A 20,324-nucleotide genomic window follows, 5' to 3' on the forward strand; every position below is an offset into this window, starting at 1 on the left:
TGCTCTCACGCCGACAGGGAGGGAGCGTCATTACGTCATCGTACCAAACAAAACAGGAGTGTAACGTTTTCGATTTTGAATTTTTTATATGGTAAAAAAGATGTTTTTGTGTGTTTGAAACGATTACTTTGGGTGGAAGTAAACATATAAAAATATCATTGTAATTATAATTATTGATCTGCAGCATATAAGACGTTTAATTCTCAGTTTGTAAAAAAAAAAAAATGTTACGGATTTCTCTGGTTTACGCAGTCATCTGAGGGTGACAAAACATTTTCGCTGTCAGTAACTTGCAAATGCACTGGTAATATATGCGTTCCCTTTTCTAATGTGAGTACGTTTTAATTTGCTTTTTTTATTTATTTTTTTACCACGACAGTATATCGATTAGTCAAATCTGTCTAAAATCTCTAAAATGTAGCATCACAGAACAATCTGATTTACTTTTTGATCCCCCAAATTAGCTGGAATGGTTATGCTGTTATGTTTTTGTATGGCAACGACTTGATACTGAACAACCTGACATTTCTGGCGATTTTTTTTTTTTTTATTATCCACGCATCTAAATGGAGGAAAATGAAACCGCATTTTCTGTCTTTAAAACAGAAAAAAGGGACCTTACGGACAATCATGTAAATGCTTTGAGACTGATGAAAACATGCAGTGTCTCTCCTCAGAGCTTATGAGGAACTGAAAATATTTGATAAGGGCAACTATGGAATAGTGTAGACTTATTACTATTATTATCAATTTGTTTTTTAAAATTTTATTTATTTTCTATTAATACTTACATTATTATATTATTATTTTACATAATTTGTGTTTCTTATCTAATGTGTCTTGTATGTTAAGATGTGTTTATTATGGTTTCTATGCCTTCATGTTTGTATATGAATCCTTTTTCAATAATAATAATAATAAAAAGTTCTTGTATTGCAACATCCGTTTTCTCGTTAAGAGTTTCTTTGGTTCCAGGGCATCCGCATTTAGTTGAACTGCGCATCCTTCTGCAGGCAATACCAACATTTTCAGCATTGAATATAATGCCAGCTGCGCAGCCCAGCTGATGGTAGGCTACAACAGCAAAAGACCCTGCAACGTGACCAGTGAAACCAGGAAACCCGCCCACCCGGTTCTGGATGACATGGGCTTCTGGTCGAGTTGGAAGCATCCATGGTTGGAAGTGTAGACGCAGGCGCTGCTGAGAATGAACTGCGTCAAGCTCACCAGAAACACAAGTCATCGGAAATCACTATATATGCTTTCAAAATTAAAAGGTGCATTTTTGAAACTTAAATTGAGATGAGAGGCATATACAATTTAATCCTCTGTTCCAGTCTGTGCAAAGTGATGTCAGCTACTTTGCCATCTGTAGGGTATTTTATTTGCACCTCCCCTGTCATAAGCTGTATATTCCTGTAAGCTATATTTTATCCTATATTTATCATAATGTTAAGTACCTTGCAGCTGCAGCTGATTCATGATCAGTCAGTAGCCCATGATCATGTTAGTGGAAATTCCTATGTATAAGTTTAGCTTCAGTTCTTTTAGCCAGCTTCAGTGGAAATCCACACTTTGACCTTCCTCTTTTCCTGATTTACTCACTTTGAGATTTCCCTCTTGACAAGTCGAGCTTCATTTTTTCAAATCAAACAAGGATTTACTATGATAAAGACATTTTGGGTGGCAACACAATAAACTATTAACAAAGATGCTGAAATATTTTTATATATTTTCTCCTGAACCAGACAAGGCGAAACAGGTACATGGTATAAGGATAACATCAACCAGTTTTTCCATTTTGTATTTTTATGGCAAAAAACACATGTATTGAATCAAATAATTTGCAGTAGTATGACAGTTTTCATAAAAATCTAAACAAAAAATATGCACACAGTCAGAGAAGCTACATAATTATTGTTTATACAAGTTTTTATGGTACACAAATGTGGGTTAGATAACAAAGCCTAAAATGTATCTACTTCTCTTTGGTACATTAAGACATTATATCTTCATCATAATGAAATTTTGAAAAAAAGTGCCAGTATGAATAAATTATCAGTGTCTTATTATTTTCATATTCTTTACAAACACTCAGACAAAGGTTTGTTACTATTTTTAAATCAATTGTTTCATTATTAATATGGAATATTGTTATCTGTATTATTTTTTGGTTGTTGTGTTGGGACAAGGGGTGCAATAGCTCCTTAGATCCCTGAACCCCTGTATATTTAGCCTACATTATGTTTTTAATCCTAATCTTAATCAGAATCAGAATCAGAATCTGTTTATGCCAGCATACAAAGAACATGTCTTGGCATTTGCTCCCACAAACACAACATAGCAGCATAAAAATAGAACAAGAGTAAGGTAATAATAATAGTGAAATAAACAGAGTAGTACTAAAATGAAATTAAAATTTTTACAATTTAAATTCTATTTACATAATGGAATGATAATAACTATAATAACACTTGAAATGAAATATTGACTACAAAGGAAATATGGACTATGGACAAAGAAATCAATGAAATATATGAAGGTGACAAGAGCAAAAATGAAATGTGACATATGCAATTAACATCTCTCCCCATAGGTTTAGGGATGTTGAACTAAATCTGTGAGCACATGATTAAATATGCATATGGTTGCCTAGATACACAATCTGTCACTACAGAGGGCACATCACTCGCTCACTGTTTTATTGTAAGCTTGTCATAAAAAAGTTATATTTTATATTATATACAGAATATTTTTTAATTTAGCATATTTTAAAATTTTAATAACATTTTAAATTTTACATGTACATATTAATTAATTAATTTACATATATAACATATATATAGTTAACATATATAATTCAATAAATAATTTAAATTTACATGTACATATTAATCAACAATAATTAATAATTTTTAATAACATTTTATTGTAGAGTAAAAAATAAGATGCTGTCCTAATTTTATTTTGAAAGTTAGGACAGGAAGTGGTGTTTCCTGTCCTCGCGGCATTGACGCGTTTTTCACGACGTTGGTCCGCTCTCTCGCTCCCCGCTATCGCTGAGCAACCGCGGGAGAGAAGGCCGACGCACACAGCTAGACAGAACTGCAGCAACGGCAGGGCTGGGCTCCACACACACAAACAGACACACACACCTTCAACAGCGACACACACCAGCAGAGACCAGGGTAAGTAACGAATACATTTTACTTTTATTTAGTAAACAGGAAAATATATTAGCTTTTAGCTAGGCAGTTGTCGACCGTTAGACTCACGTGAAGTTTACGGCAGAGGAAAAAATGGTTAGAGCCGCTTTTCTGCTATTTTCTGCTGCCCATCTATTGATGTGGGCTTTCAATGTTGATAAAAAAAAATCTCCGAGGTGACACGGCAGATTTTGGAGCTTCTTACATTAAAATCTCAAGTGTGAATTCAAATCGAGGCAGCATTTGTAATAAATAAGCCGATTAATCACCCTAGTTATGCTTATAACGGCTACACAGACTCACTGTTGGCTAACTGGATTTCCACAGACACACACCGAGCGGCTCACTATTGTCAGCAGCAGCAGCAGCAGCAGCATGACCAGCCTGCTCCACCTTTGTAAAGCGACATAGCCCAGCCACTTTGTTTCCTCTATACAAATACCGGCTACATTTGCCCTCTTACTGCTACTGTTATCTGTTATTGACCTGCTTTTTTAGCTATTAGTTGCATCCCTCTGTAGCCACACCGGGGCTATCGAGACAGGATGCACATCAATGAAGGTCGGTCACATTGAACGCTTTGTGTTTATCTCATTGGAAACATACTAGCCTCGGGGTCCTCTTTTGTGTCTATTTATATTGTCTGAAGGGTAGATTATATGAGTAGATATTTCACTATATAATGTAGCTGCAGTGTGCTTCCCGATGCCGGACCCCCTCCTCTTCTTCTGTGTGGGGGCTTTGTTTTCGTGGGGCAGATGTAGCTGGCCTACATGCATCCGCTCTCTTTGTGTTGAGTTTGATTTTTGCTGTCATCATCACATAAGATGCAAAAACTTTGGGGAAAAGCAAAAGATGCGCTTTGAATGCATTAAGATAGCTTAAATTATCTTCAAGATGCCTTCGTTGTATTTTTTTTTTACAATCAAATAAAGCTTAGGTTGTACTGCTAATCTATGCAAAATTTAGATTTGTGTAATTATTCTCTAATTATCTGGTAACAGTTAAAAACAGATTCATGACAAATGTATCTAAACTTACTGAACTGGCCAGAGCATTTGAAACAGTCTTCTATTCATAGCACCAGCAGCCTGATTGATTTTATTTGTCTTGACAATATCTTATAATTGCATCTCATGGTGACCTGTGAAGATGCATTCCTGACCTGGGTTTCTAACAAGGTTGTGCTGTTCACATACTGGACTGAAATCCTCTTGGAAAGCTGGAGAGCTGCATATCAGTGAATCTTGTTAGTCTCCTCCTCCTCCCTCAGCTGTAAGAATTCAAATTTTTTTGGGTCTGAGCCACAGAATGTGCAGATAATACCATCCAGTCCTTTTCTTTCTCCCATTTTTACTCTGTCTTTTCCTCTCCTTGTCTCTTTTCTGTTCTCTCTGCATAATGTGGCCAGTGGCAGGCTGCTTGGCTCTACAGGCGGTTGCTTTTTTAAAAACTGTGTCAGTGTCACAGGACAGTTGCTGCACTCTCAGAGAGGAAAGAACGCAGCAGCAATGTCCTAGCCTGCCTCCATTTGTGTCCAGTGACACAGTTACAGTGCAGACAGGACAGGAAATCTTAAAGGACGGGTTCACAATTTTTCAAGTATGCCTTAAAACAAGAGTCATATGCCATATGAACACTGAAAGCTGTTTTCCTTGCTGTAATCATTCCTCCTGTTCATACTGGCCGTTAAAAGATCCCCTTCATTGCGCTTCCAATGTGAGTGATATTGGCCAAAATCCACATTTTGTGCGAAAAGGCATTTAAAAGTTTATCTGAAGCTTATTTGAGGCGTCAGTAGTCTGAGTTAGTCACATAAAGTGGATTTCTGCCACATTTACAGTCTTTTTGTGTTTCCTCAGACAGTGTTTCCCAATTGAGCGAGCAGCAGGGGAAGTATAGGAACAAAAAGAGGGACTTTGGCACTAAAAAGACTGCAACATTGAAAGATATCTACTTGATTTGACTCATTTGGCTGGCTAAAGCTTCATGTTAGCTTCAAATAAACTTTTAAATACATTTTTGCTCAGAAAGAGGACTGTAGATTTTTGCTGATCACTTACATTGTAGGTGCATTATGAAGGGATCTTCTAATGGCTAGTATGAACAGGAGGAATGATTATAGCAATAAAAAATTGTTTCAATGTTCATTTGGACACCTGACTGTTGTTTTGTGAACCCATCCTTTAATAAACAGAAAGACCGCACTCTATTTTTATTTTTAGATTTTTGAATGTTGTCTGGATGTGTTAAAAACTGGACACCTCGACATCATATAAATCCCTACAGTCACCAATCTGTCAGTGCTGATCCATCAATTTAGTAACACTTCATGTGATTGTGAACTGTCAGAAGTTGACTATTAACATGGAACAGATCAAAATAAAGTGAAACCCTACTTTCCTGTCCTCTGCAACTCGCTATCTCATCTGTCCTGTATCACTTTAAAGGTGTCTCTGGCTCAGTATCATAATTCTGATTGTGACCTAATGGTCAACAGTTTCCTTCAATAATAAGACTCTTTCTTCTGTCTGTAGTTAGGGTTGAGGACTTTGTTGTTCGGCCTGCCCACAGCCATTGTGTACAGTAGGAAGTTTAGGAAGTGAGTTCATTTTACTTCAGTGGTCAGGGAGGGTTATTTGTGACTGAGAACAACCTAGCCTGGAACTTAGTATTCTACACTATTCTTAATGTTTTTAAAAGTGTTGTTGGACAACGGTGTCTATGGCTAAAAATAGTAGTGAATCTCACTTCTGTAATCTGCAGAGTAGAAATGTTAAAAGGGTTATGAGAGTCAGATGGCTTTGCCTAGTGAAGCTCCGGCTTGTGTGCAGAGTCAGAGGGAGAGAAACAACGGGTGGGGATAGAAAAGTCTGCAAGTAAGAAATGCAGAGAGACAGCAGAGTAGAAAACAAGAAAATATGCTCAGAGCAATTTATATACATAATCATCAGCCTCTCCCTTGTTATGGAACATCAAGGGCGTGTCTAGAGTGTTTTTTTTTTCTGTATTCAGCTTTCCAAAATGAAAAATAAAACTAAGAGTGACCTTCACATCTGTTTTGGGGTGTAACATACTACTCTCTGAGTTTCCGTTTTTTTGTGCTTCTTTCCACTGCAGATATTGATCTTGTATTTGGGCAGTTTCCATTCTCATCTCTCCTCACTGCCAGGCTCCCCCCTGATCGTCCTGTTATGCTAACGTTGATGTTTTTTCTTTCCTCCTAAGTGCCAGTGTGGATTTCAGTGTGAGAGAGTTCACTATTTTTGTCTGCTGCTGAGGCTATTGCTGTGGGCAGCATAAATGTTGGTGCCATAATCAACGTGGCAGGGTTGGTCAAATACTAATGTTCCCGTTAAAGGGTCGTTCATGATCTGTTTGGCATGGGCCATGCAGAGTGCTCATGAGGGCAAATCTATACCTGATACAGTGTGTGCTTTGGCTATCTGCAGGTCCATAATACAGTGATCTACTCATATAACAGTCTTATTCAAGAATGTTGTAGATGGTTAACGTATTAATTCAGTTCAAATACCTTTTTGTAGAAATAGTTTTTTCACCATTAGACATTTTAAGTACAGTACATAAATTCAGAAAATACTGTGTTTATCATAGCAAGTATTATGGAGCAGGTCTAAGTTGAAGAGATTTATAAGAAAACTTAAAAGAGTCTTTCAAGAAAGACAGATAACTTTCTAAAAGTTAATTGTGTTTGTATTCTATTAACTGACTGGGGATTATACTTGATATTCTTATGTGATATCAATTACTGTTTATATTTAAAGGGTATTTTTTCTGCATAACTGCAGTCTAACATAGGGCCATGGCTGTAACTTATGGTTATTTTCATCAATTATTAAACTGCTGAGTATTTTCTTGGTTAAGTATTAAAACGCCAGAGAATAGTGAAAAATGCAGATCCAGAATTCCTAATGGCCAAGGTGATGTCATAAAAATTACTTGTCTTGTCAGTCCAACAGTCCAAATCCCAAAGTTATCAGGTTTACAACAAGGCAGAAAAGCAGCAAATCCTCCCAGAGAGTATTCTTTGTTTTAGCTTAAAAAAAGAACTTAAACAATCATTCAATTATCTAAGTAGTTGCTCATTTGTTTTCTGTTAATCAATTAATTGGCTAAATGTATCAGATAAAGTCTAATATCAATTGACAGAAAATTAGTCGGCAACTATTTTGATAATCAATTAATCATTTTGAATCATTCTCTGGTTCCAGCTTCTATAATGTGAATATTTTCGGGTTTATTTAGTCTTCTATGATTGTAAGATAAATATCTTTATCTGAGTTATGGACTGCGGGTCGGGACAACTTGGGCTTTGGGAAACAGTGATTGACATTTTTTTACCATTTTTGGACATTTTATAGACCAAACAACTAATCTGCTAATTATTAATTAAATAATTGGCAGATTAATCAATAATGAAAACAGTTGTTAGTTGCAACCCTAGTCTAATATAATATTTCTTCTATTATTTTGATGTTTAATTAAAGTTTTTATATTAGTTTGCTAATTTTTTTTCTGTTCCCCCATTCAACTGAGAAAGCTGCCTCCGGAAATTAGTGTATCTCAATATATCTTCTGAAAAATGTGCTACACACATGCTTCGGAGAATTAATGACATGCACTGAAAAAGACTATGCTGCAGGGCATGTGCTTCATTAATTCTCTTGGATTATTAATAATCTATTTTTTATTATCTCTTCATCAGTACGAGCTTGTTTAGACTGCTGGTTTTCCCCTGTTAGACCCCTCAAGAATAATAATTTTACTTTCTCAGACAGTGCTGAAAGGCAGGCTGCTGTATGTTTTTTACTCTTAAGGCTATACAGCTCTCAACATCCATGAAGCGTAAATTTCCATATGTAGGTCTGTGGGTCATATGGAACACAGAGGTCACTGAGCTTGTGGTGGGTTTATATCTTAAGGCCAGGGTTGTGCTGGGTTGTGTATGCTAATAACAATGAGACGGGCAAGACGCGGATGCGGGCTGAATGGAGGTGTTTGCTTGTTTGTTCCTTTCGCCAACTGTTCATGTGACACGTGTGGCCGCCTTTCAGCACCATATGGTCTTTTCTGCTGTATGGGGCAGTTTCTTCTTCCCACATGCTGCATTTACAAGCCACATCAACACATAAAGGCTGACAAACACACACTGAGGTGTCTGCACACTTAAGGTGGTATACTGACACTCTAATGATTTATTAACTCCCTGCGTAGTGCTAGATCCTGTCGTAAGAGATTAATGGTAGCGTGTAGTCTCTTTCCAGCTGCATAGATTATAGCATTAATTATTTTTCTATCGTCACTTTTTTATAATTTTTTTTACATTTTTCCATTCACATTTAATCTCACTCTTCCAGGATTCAGATTACAAAAATATGACCTACTTTAGTCAAATGTTAAGAAAAGTCTTTTTTTTCTCATTTGATCCATATCAACATGTTGTTGTGGTTGGATATACACACATCATTGAATGTAAGAATAACTTGCAAATGGTGCAGTTGATCACTTTCTATCACTTTTGTGTGTGTGTGTGTCAAAATTAGAGCTGAAACAAGCGATTAATCGATTAGCTGATAGTCAGAAAATTAATCTGTAACTATTTTATTAATCAAATAATCATTTCAGTAATTTTTCCAGCAGAAATGCCAACATTTCACTGTCAAATATGTGATTTTTTGATGTGTTTGTGTGTCATATGAAAATAAACTTAATATTTTGGGATTTTGGACTCTTGGTCAAGAAAAAAACAATTCTTTTGAATTTGTTAACTTAGGTTTTGGGAAATTGTGATGATATTTTTCTCTTTTTTCTGACATTCTATAGGCAAAAAGATTAATTGATTAATCGAGAAAATCATCTGCAGATGAATTAATGATGAAAATAATTGTTGGTTGCAGCTCCGGTCAACATGCTGTGCGTCCTCATTTGGCTCTACCTATCTGAGCAGTGTTTGGAGGCTGGAGCAGCATCCTTGGCTGGGACACAGGCTGTCAAACTACATTCAGGATGAGGTCACTTAATGAGCCCTTACGATGACAAACCCCAAGTACAGACATTTTTATCGTGGATTTCAGTCTCCAGTTGTAGTTGAGGTTTTTCTAGACAAATTACTATGTTGAATTAAGGTTTTAGTCACTGGACATGGAAAAGGTTTTGGATAAGGTTTTAGGAAGTTGGATCAGCAGAATTTGGTTTGTGAGTGCTGCAGTCTTTGCTTTTTATTCTTCATTTATGAAGAGAAGTAAAGTAGGCCAACCTGATTCAAATGTCAAAAGGAATCACACACGTACAGACTGATATCCCCGGAGCAGCCATAGTCTGCTCCTTAGTGCACTTTTAATTTTAGACCAAGAACATTTCAGATATGCTGTATTATTCAACTGCTCCCCACATCTTTTGCGATTGACTTGCTGCCCTGTAGAGCTTTATTTAACCGTCATGCAAAGTGCCACAGTTCAATGTCTTAGCTTTTACACAGATATGCTAATTGCTAACACATATATAACACATACAGTAAGTTTCAAGTGGGGCATCAGCATCACACACATGCATACACCATCACTTTCTAGCATTGTACATGCCTAGTACAATGTCATAACAGTAGTGGTTTGTTAGGTTAGTGAAACATAACCTGTGAATTCCATAAAACCACAATGCTTACAGATGATGAAGTAAGATTTTTAAACTGAATAAAAATATTATTTTAAAACATAATACCTGTTTAGTGCCCAAAGAGCAACAAAATATAGTTGTTCAATTTGTTACAAATGTCTGGTGTATCATTATTTGTATTATAGGAAAAGTCCAGTGTCTCTTTTTGTCCACTGTGAGAAGTTCAGGGCAAAACAATAGACTGTATCGACAGTATAGACAGTATCTTCTCTATTGTACACTTTAATGTGTGTAAATCTTGAGTAGACCCAGCCATGGGGGACAGGAAAAGCCTTTGTCTGTCTGTCTGTCTGTCTGTTTATCTGTTTGTCCGTCTGTGCAGAGGTTGCTTGGCTGTCTTGTCTTGTCTGGTTTGTTCTTATACCCCTCAGGGTCTGGAGGCTCTCCTGCTCCCAGAGCATCTCTAAGCTTGCAGGGCCGATTCAGTCTCCTTTGTCTATTACTTATTGACTTTGATCTGAAAGTCCTAACTGACCATGCATTTTCAAGGGAATAGGCTGCCGCTTTTTCTTGTCCTTCAATGGACTTTCCTTTTATTGGCTTTACTTATACCTTGAAGGTGCTGTCTAGCCACTCATAACCTCTTTGCTCTCCTTTTCCCTTGTTGAGGCTCTAAAGCCATCTTTGCTGTTATGCTTTTGCACTGCACTTCCAAGAAATCACAGCAATCAGGAAGAGTACCCAGTATCATGTTATATTCTCCTCAGATTTTCTTGTTCATAGAGTTTAAATCATAACAGTTACTGCTCTTTCTTTGTCAGTTCAGCCAAGGGGTCTATCACTGCTGTGCTCAAGTTACTGTAACTGCTCTGCACTATTTATATCCAAACAATCAGCCTTTGCTTCTGCTGTAAACAAAACATGTATCACCTCCTGTCTGTTGGAGGATTTCTCCAGGGAAAGACCAAATAGGAGTAGATGTTCTGTACAGGAAAGCCTAAAAGCTTTATTGCCTATTGAGCTATATCAGTCTGTGAGGAGCAAAATATGATATATAACAATGTCGTTCTTTTGTCATTACTACTTCCCATATAAGTGTTGCATGTAGGGAGTCCCTTAGCCAAACATGGTACTTAATGAGTTTTGCAGAACTTAACATCCACTGTAACTCCTGGTTAGTTTTATTGTGAGATGAAGCTTCATTTTTACAATGTAGGCAGACAACCACACCCTTACAAGGGATAAGTTTGGCCCTCATCATAAGACCATGTGGAAATGAGTGTGACGAGAGTATGAGTTGTCTCTCTGTGCCTGTCTGTCTCCGTCTCCCTAGTTCTCTCTCTCTCTCTCCTCTCCACTGCCTGTCTCACTTTGGTTCGCTTAGCATGTGCCTGTTTGTGTGAATCTGTGCGTGGAGGCTACACACAGCAGCTGTCAGAATTCGTGATGTGGTGTGAGTCAAGGGTCGCGGTGGCAATGGTGACGGTCTGGGAGGTTAGAGAGAAAAAGCAGATGAGTAGTGCTGATGGTTACCCAGCTGTTGCATCATCCAGGGATACACATTCCCGCCAGATGCTACGTGGAGAGCAGCGGCCATGTGTTGCAGCGAGGAAGCATATTAGGTGATGACAGTAAATAAACTCCTGCTTGCCGGACATCACTTCCTGTGCCCCTTCAGCCAGTGTCTGTGATTGGTTGGTTCAAAGTGGAGGGAGGAGATTTGAACTGTTGAAAAGACACAAGACCGTTTATATAACATTTTGCTGCAGAACAGAAACATAGCTGTAGGAGCGATTAGTCACAGACGATAAATCTGATTATCCACCACTGCTTTATAATCACCCTGATTATTTTTAAATTCTAAACATCTTATTATATAATGAAAAATAATAGCCACACTCATACCTATGTGCTTCAGATCTGCCCCTTTGTTAATGTTTTACATAATTTTCCTCGTGACAATGTGATTCCCCTTCCTTTTAGTTGTGAGTTAGCGGCCTCACTGTAGATGGCACATGGTTTTTCATTCATGTCAGACAGTCAGCGAATCAACATAAGCTACACACTTGCTGTGGATTCAATGATGAGTGAGCTTTGTCCACCACAGGAAGTGCTGTGCATGCTTAATGTCTCTTTCCGCTGCCATCTCCTCCATACAAAGAATTCACAGTCATCTTGGAATAATTCTGCCCTTTCACTCCTCAGTCCTGTTTGTGTGTGTGTGTGTGTGTGTGTGTGAGATAGTATAAGTGTAGGTCTGGGGGTTGGGGAATTCCTGCCAAAACCATGAGGTCACTATTTCTCCTTATTATCCGCAGCAAGAATGTTGCTGAAAGAGGGGAATGGAGATGAGACAGAAGCATGACTGTTAACAGTATCTAAACATTGACATTTGATATTGCCAATATTTAAAAGCAAACATTTTTGTATTTCCTCCTGCTTTGCATTCAGATTACAACATTTAGTGGTTCTCCCTGTAGGTCTGTTATTGTAAGTTGTAAGAAGTGGCAGAGAATGTTTGATGAACACAGTGAGTGAGCAAAATGGTTGGAATGACTCATGGTTCACCCAAATTGACAAAACAAAAAGAAAATCACAGATGTCCTTGAGCAGTTTTTACTGCAGCTAACAATTATTTTCATTATCGATAATCTGAAGATTATTTTCTCATTTAATTGTTTTTCTTTAAAATGTCAGACAACAAACTGAAAAATACTCTTGATGTCGTAAATTGCCTGTTGTTTCTGACCAACAGTCCAAAAAACAAAGATGTTTAATTTGATAATTTGCATATGCAATAAAGAAAATAAGTAAATCCTCATGTTTGAGAAGCTGGAACCAGAGAATATGTACTTAAGCTATTAGTCCATTGTCAAAATAGTTGCTGAACATTTTCTGTTGATCAATTGATAACTTAGTTAAATGGACACTGATATTTTTTGGTCAAATATGCTAATGAATTTTCTAAACATACTTTTTCAATACTGTAAGCACCACAAACAGAGTTTTATTCACCTCCATTGTATTGGGGTGGAGGCAGAAATCCAACAGATGGATATTTCAAGATCTGGCTCAAACTATCTGCATGGCTAGACACTAAAATTAAAGTCCCAACCACTCAAAAATGTGTTTTGTGTATTGTTCCCCCACTTGGATGTTTGACCTTCACTGTGCAGAGTGATGTATGTGCAAAGTTTGACACTATAGAAGGCTGTTTTTCACATTCATCTGATGATGGTGGAAAGTCTCTCTGCTCCCTGAAAGTATGAATTTAAGACGTGTACCTACAAGCATGATTTGTGACATCACAACTAGTTTGTGGCCAATCATGGTCCAGTATTCAACTTACATGAGTGTGATGTGGAAACATAAAGCCTCCAGTGCACACTGAGAATAAACAATGAAGTAGGAGATATCTTGTGACAAGTTAAACTTTTAAAATTACATTTACATATTCATAGATTCTGAGGGAGAAGGAGAGGATGTAATGTTAAGGAAAAACCATATTAGACACAAATTATCATTCAAAGCAGAGTATTTTATATTTAAACATCTTAAAACATGTCTGGAGGGCATTTTTAAGTAAGAAAATGTATTTTTGGAATCTGGTTGAATGGACTCTTTAACATCAGGACTGTAATGAGCACGTGTAAGACAGACAGTATTTCCTCCTCAGCTGTGCCTCCTTCAGCAGACCTACCGCTGCATTCCTCCAGTTGTGCCATGTCTTTCATGTGTGATAGTGAGAGGGTTTTTTTATGGCACCACACAGGCTGGTATGCACCGTATCCAGGCTCCTCAACCACGTTCTCATTAACCTTGTATTCTACAGTGAGTGTGCAGTGGTTATTGAGACAGCAAGCTCTCTGGTGCTTTGGTTACAATGGGGAGGGGAGACCACACGTAATTATAGTGTAACGGCAATGCTGTTGTTCTTTGTAGAGTTTCTCTGATAATGTATGCAACGTGTCGTTCCAGTGTAGCATCCAGATTTCCAACATGTAATGTGACTGCAGTGGTTGGTAAAAACTGTTCTTATTACCGTCGACCAAGCCAGGAAAGCTCATCATATAAGCATGTATGACATCCTGGGTGGGAATCTGACCAGTGATGGTTTGATTGGAAACCTTGCATTGTTCTCTTATCTGTGGTCCAATGTTAGGATGAGTTATTTTGGTGAGTTAGTATAATTAAGGTTTATTTTTGTTGTTCTATGAATAATTTCCTATGAGAATGAACTTAAGTTTTTAATCTAGTCAATCTTGCCATTGATGTTTGTCACAGTTCCTCCATTCTCTCATAGTCCACTTACTTCTTCACTAACAACACCATGATAGCATGGTGCAGTAGATTACTTATATTACAGTGTTTTAAAACTGTCTAAAATGTCCTCAGTCAATGTTTCACACATCATATAAAATCGTTAGATATTCTGAGATGTCACTGGGATGAAAGGCTGATCTGTTTTACATCAGGCACAGTTGTTGCTTTGGTACAGTCATGTTTCCACCAGCGTCGTGCAAGAAGCTGTCAGAGGTGTGCAGTTGATTAAAATTTTACCCAAGGGATTACTGAGTTGGTATACTTAGTACTTATAAGGTCAAGTGAGCAAGAGCTTAGCTCAATAATCTTTAATTCCCTCACTGATGGGCTTTTCTTGGCACTTTCTACACACGACCGAGAGCTCCTGTTATTTTAGTGCTGCTTGAAAAAATTCCCTTTGAAAGCCATGTCTAATTTTGAAATAAATAATTATGAAAAGTATTAAAGCTGTGCAAACCTTGGTATACACTTAAACATTAAGGTGTAACCAATTCCAGCAGTCTTATAAATTGGATTTCATAGAAGAGACAACAGATTCTCCACTCCACTCTGAGAGGTTCCACTCTGTGTTTTGCTGTCATCTTGTGACACTGTGAGAAATTAAATTATGAAAATGTGCTCTGAGCTGCTAAATATTACAACTAACTGTGCAGTCAGACAGCACCAATCCCACCAGTCCCTCAACAAGCTATCAAGCCAAACGTCTAACAGTGAATCAGTCAGAATCAGCACATACAGATAACTTGTAGTTAGTTCTGCTTAATGTTTTTCTTTCAGTTAGAAAGTCCGAGTGGCTGGGTTTGACCTCCTTTCCAGCTCATCTGAAGGAGAACGAGGGGAGGAGGGAGGCAGGAGGGAAAATAAATGTCCTGCTGAGGAGGCCAGCCAACATTCCTACATCACTTCCTCCTCTAACATCTGGCAATGATCAGGGCAGGCAGAGAGAAAGAGAGGATGTATCGCACTGGCTGGCTTCAGTGTTCATTTCCAGGCGTAGACAGTGAGGCATCGCATTGCAAGACCGCCCACTCGATCTCACTCCCCCTACCAGCAAAACAAAATGAAGAAAGAGGGAGTGGTTTTATTCCCTGTAACTGAGTAAAATAATAATGATCTGATACAGTGTAAATGTTTACACTTTATCTATGACTCAGTTGTCCTCCTTCACTGCTTCATATCTTGTTTCCTACATCTCGGGTAATTATATCATGATGCAAAGAAAAAAATGTTATGTGTTTGCTTGCCTCTGTGAGAATGAATGAAAAACGACATCTTCCTTTTCTCCTCATAGGATGGCCTAGCTGTGTTGTGCTGTCAGCGTCTATCAGCAGTGAGCTACCTGGACCAGAGGTGTGTAAAAGAACTTACTAAAACATTTTTTCATTGTCCAATGTTTAGAACAACTCATGGATACATATTTCATAGTATGAGGAAAAATATGTCAGATTACAGATACATACAGTTTTTAACATTTGAACTGTCATTCCATGTAAATATTTCAAGCTGTGTGATCCACAAATTTGTTTAATGAATTATAGCTTAGTGTAACTACTACCTGTTTGTTTTTGTCCCCGTAGGTGTGTACCAGAAGCAGCAGCAGGGTGCAGACATGAGTGTGACCTCCTGGTTCCTGGTGAGCAGCGGGGGGACTCGCCACCGACTCCCCCGGGAAATGATCTTTGTCGGCAGGGATGATTGTGAGCTCATGTTACAGGTGAGGACGCTCTACACACCAGTTTTTCCACTGATAGAAGAATGGAAAAGATATGGTTGTTGCATTTTCATTTTATCTCGTTTGTGAACTTGCTGTCTTTACTGATCAAAGTAAAAATGGCAATCTGACCACACAACACACAGAGCCTGACACTTATTTAGGAGTTTCTGTAACTAACTAAATTCTGACCTCACAACAGTTTTTTCATAAGATAACATTTTATTAAGTTTAAAATCACTATAAAGAGCCCTCAATGCTCATGCTGTTGCTCTTGCAATAGCAGAACATGTTCATATATCTGCATCTTGGTGTGTTTTTGTCTGTGTTTGTACTGAGATGGTGTCTGTGCAGCTGTGCATCCAGAGAGACCGGAGAGACCAGAGAGTGTGTATGCTCATGTGTACCTCTGGTCACCGCACTATTAATAGAAAGTGGGGCAGATACTTCTTGAGCTAGATCTTATCTGACTGCGTCAGTAGTAGTGGATAGAGGTTGCATCCATGGCTGCAGCACTCACTGTTATGACATGTTGCAAGAGGTTTTTTCTGGTACCAGTTCCTCTCTGATATTCTGTATATTGTATATTTTTACTGTGTTGGTGGAAGTTACCCTCACTTTTCAGATTGGCCTTATTATCTTATGAAACTACTCTGTGTGTTTATCACATTCAATTACATTTTTTTCTAGGTTTCTGCTTTCTGTACAGAACTTTTAAAACATATTAAAAAGTGCTTTAATGCTTTTTTCATAATATAGTTATTATTAGCTAAAATAAAACATGCTCCTCTAAATACTGTTTAGTCACATTGTGGTATTTTTCCTCACTGTATCGAATCCCAAACTTTAGAGATATGTGGATATCTAATCCCTTTATGTGATTTATGGATTGAAGAAGAAAGCATAAAACAGTAGAATAAAAGATTATATTTTATTAATAAAAGTAATTTTGACTGATAGAAAGTTTCACTTTTAGTTCCACTTTTTTAAAAAGTGTACAGTATCGTTACCCTTTTCTTTCAAAACTTTCATTTTCACTTGAGAAGTTGGCTTTATTTACTGTACATCAAAAGCGTTACCATGGCTTTTCTCACCGATTACTAACATCTGCATGGTGATTGTTGCTGTTCAGCTGTGAAAGATAGTTTATCAGTTTAGAAATAGTGTGTGGGGTTACCAAGCTTTATCATTTTACAGACTTCCCAGATATTATATATAATAGTTGTATCCACTGATACTAATATCAGTATCATAAAGGAGTCTGCCACTAAACAGAGAGGAAAAACATCATATTACCCCACTGATGTAAATTAATGGGTCTAAAACTAGACCTACAATTTTAGGAACCTCATGCAGGGTTATATACAGTAATTCTTGGGCCAAATACATACAAATAAACAATTAGAGTCTCCGTCCAATTTAGAGTCTCAGTTGTTTGTTTAATTTTTAATAGCAACAGAAAAAAATCTATTAAGATACTACAATTGGACTTGAACTTATGTTAAGTCTATTAATGCTCACACTATATTATGCACAAATCTGACTTCAGATTCCTAAACATATTAAAAAAAAAACTTCTTTGCACCTTGCTAGTGTTACAAATACATGAGTTTGCATACACACAATATGGAAAAAAAACATTTTATTTGTGAAGACATTTCACAGTTATAGAAAGCAACACCCTATTTAAAGTTGACCATGTCACCCTTTCAGTTTTCCAGCTGGCCTAAATCCTCTCACAGTCTTGTTCTTTTATGTTGAGACTTCAAGAGAGAAATAATAAGGGTAATTTACTGAAGCATGTGGAGTTGTAAAAGATCTGTTTATCCCTAATATGTTTCTGATGACCTGAGGGTCCACTGCTGCTGTATGTGTGTGTGTGTGTGTGTGTGTGTGTGTGTGTGTGTGCGTGCATTTGCATGTGTGTGTTCTTGTATTCCTATCCTTGTGATGTCTTTGGATACAAAGATAAGGGGGAATCACCCAAACTGAAGACATTTTTTGACTTTGTGTATGTGTGTGTGTGTGTGTTTGTATAGCACTTTGTGTAGCTGCTTACAGTTGTCCTCCATGTGACTGCTGTAACAAGCCAAAGCCTCATCACATGGCTAAATGTTAAGGACTACTTGTGTCATGCACCAAATAAAACACACACACACACACACACACACACACACAGAGTCACTGACAGAATATCAAACTTCAAACGATTTCATGACAGAGAATCATCACACTGACACTTGAGTGACTTGTGTGTGTGTTATGTAAATGTTTTGGTGTCATCTTGCAGAACTAGCCAGCAGCTTGTTTTTTGTCTATCAATCACAGATATCAATAGATTTTTTTACTTTATTTAAAGAGAAGGAGTGTAGTAAATGCAGGAACACAGTCTAGATGATGTCAGCCTGAATCATATAATATATGTTTGCCTCTGGGTAGAAATAAACTGGGTAAAAAAGTCAGTGTGGCTCTGTGAGACTGAGAGCTCTTTCTGTTTCCGTTCTGTCGGTCTCATAGCTGAACTCATTGTGTGTGTGTGTTTATATTTTTCTCATTTCCTTGATGAGTCAAGTTTGCCTCGTGTCTTTATCTCTCCTCTTTATCATTTGTTATTTCTCTTTCACTCTGCCTTCATGCCCACGATTCATATGTATTAATTCCTACAAACACATTTTGGAAAAAGTTAGTTTCCACTTCAGATGTGTTTACTTTGCTGATACTCTTTTTTTTTTAGTTGAGCTACTCCACACCTGTATTCTAAGTTGCCTCTACACTTTTTCAGTTGGTCAGCAGTCTGTCTGTGTCTAACAGCATGAGTCTGCGCTATCCTGTGGTGTGAGGTACAACAAGGGGCTTAGTTTGTTTCTATCCTGTTTGATCTAGCCTAATCTCACTAAGGTAATCTTTATGACGGTTAGCGCTCTGGAGTTGCTCCAGCAGTACTTCAGCCCTTATCTTTAGATTTTTATTTCAGCATGATTGTGTGGTCCAGTTGTCTTTCTGTTTAAACAAGAGGAGTGGTGGGGTTAGAGCCAGGAGTCATATAAGAATTGAAGATGAGATTCAGCCTCCATAATCAGCACAATAATCTCATTTTATTTTCACTTTCCCTTTTTGTGGTTTCATGACTCTGAGAGGCATATAAAAGTGGTTCAGTTGCATAGCATGATTCATAAATTTGTTAGTTTGTAAGCTGGATCTGAATTTATACATGTACCCAAATAAGCAAAGTGTCAGTTGTGTATTACATCAAATAATGATATATGGTATTTACATGTATATCAGATATTACCACTGTGTTTGGTCAGCACTTTGAAAAATGAAGGCCGTAATTTCATATACGATCACTCCAAATAATGAACTAATCACTGAGGAATTTCTCACCATTCTCTGAAACTGAACATCAGGAAAACAGCTGCAAAATCAGACACAGCAGACTTTTTAATCACCAAGACTAAAATAAAAATAGGATTTGCCAACGCTAATATGAAAGCAAACAATTCCAGGACAGGGTGTCAGTTTGTCTCTTGTATTATGTTGATGTCTTATCTGAAGGGCATTATAACAGACATTTGAAGACTGCAGCTAGATTGCTCATCAGTGAGGCAATTCACACTTCTAGATTTGTTTGACATTGATGCGTGAAAGGAATATTTGCCACAATATATTTCCATCAACCCTAATATCAACAGTATTTTTCTCTGCAAAGAAAAGGTTATAGTGTTTTCTCTGGAAACAGTGTATCCTAAAACAGCTGATGGGCACATATCTGGACACCACAGAAAATCAATATTTTCACCTCCAGTCCTTCACTGCTCCACTGTTCTCCTTTGTGTGCTTGTGTGTATTTTGAGAATGTGTGTGTGAGCATATGAACAGCTGTGAATCAATGTGAAGTTTTCAGTATGTTGTATGCAGTGTGAGAGACATTGAAATACCTGTGCTGATATACTTCAAGTTGATATCATATTAGATATGCATAGTGACATTGAGACTTACTATCAGAGTTGCATTCTTGACATTGGATACTCATTCCTCCCCAAAGGTTTAACATCACACAGTTTTCTCCAGACACACACAGCCCTCTAATGGTTTATGCTGCAGTTTGCAGTCAGGCTTACATCCTCTGTAGTCTGGATAGAGCACAGGTGCCCATGTAAGTAATATGAATACATTTTGAACTGGAGCGGCACAGATAAACAGGAAAACTGATATTTTCCTCTTTCACTGGACCAACGACATCTGATCTTAATGACCAGATCTCAGTAATCACATTATGTGCACAACTGTAACCACTGGGTTAATGTTCCATGTATGTGTATATTTCTGTTTGAAGTCTCGCAGTGTGGATAAGCAGCATGCAGTCATCAACTACGAGGCTGGGACTGATGAGCACAAGGTCAAGGACCTGGGCAGTCTGAATGGGGTGAGTACACAGACAGAAATACGCT

General features: G+C 37.6%; 1 protein-coding gene across 1 annotated transcript in view; it reads left to right on the forward strand.

Annotated features, from left to right (window-relative positions):
- Positions 1 to 3,035: 3,035 nt before the first annotated feature.
- cep170aa (centrosomal protein 170Aa) overlaps positions 3,036 to 20,324 on the forward strand; it is a 42,967-nt gene continuing 25,678 nt past the window's right edge. The window contains exons 1-4 of the mRNA XM_067610524.1: positions 3,036 to 3,188; positions 15,454 to 15,512; positions 15,740 to 15,876; positions 20,210 to 20,299. Of these exons, the coding sequence (XP_067466625.1) occupies positions 15,772 to 15,876; positions 20,210 to 20,299 (195 nt within the window). The 5' untranslated portion in view covers positions 3,036 to 3,188; positions 15,454 to 15,512; positions 15,740 to 15,771. The remainder of the gene's footprint in view (positions 3,189 to 15,453; positions 15,513 to 15,739; positions 15,877 to 20,209; positions 20,300 to 20,324) is intronic.

Source organism: Thunnus thynnus, chromosome 14, assembly GCF_963924715.1.
Source record: "Thunnus thynnus chromosome 14, fThuThy2.1, whole genome shotgun sequence".
NCBI classification, from domain to species: domain Eukaryota; kingdom Metazoa; phylum Chordata; class Actinopteri; order Scombriformes; family Scombridae; genus Thunnus; species Thunnus thynnus.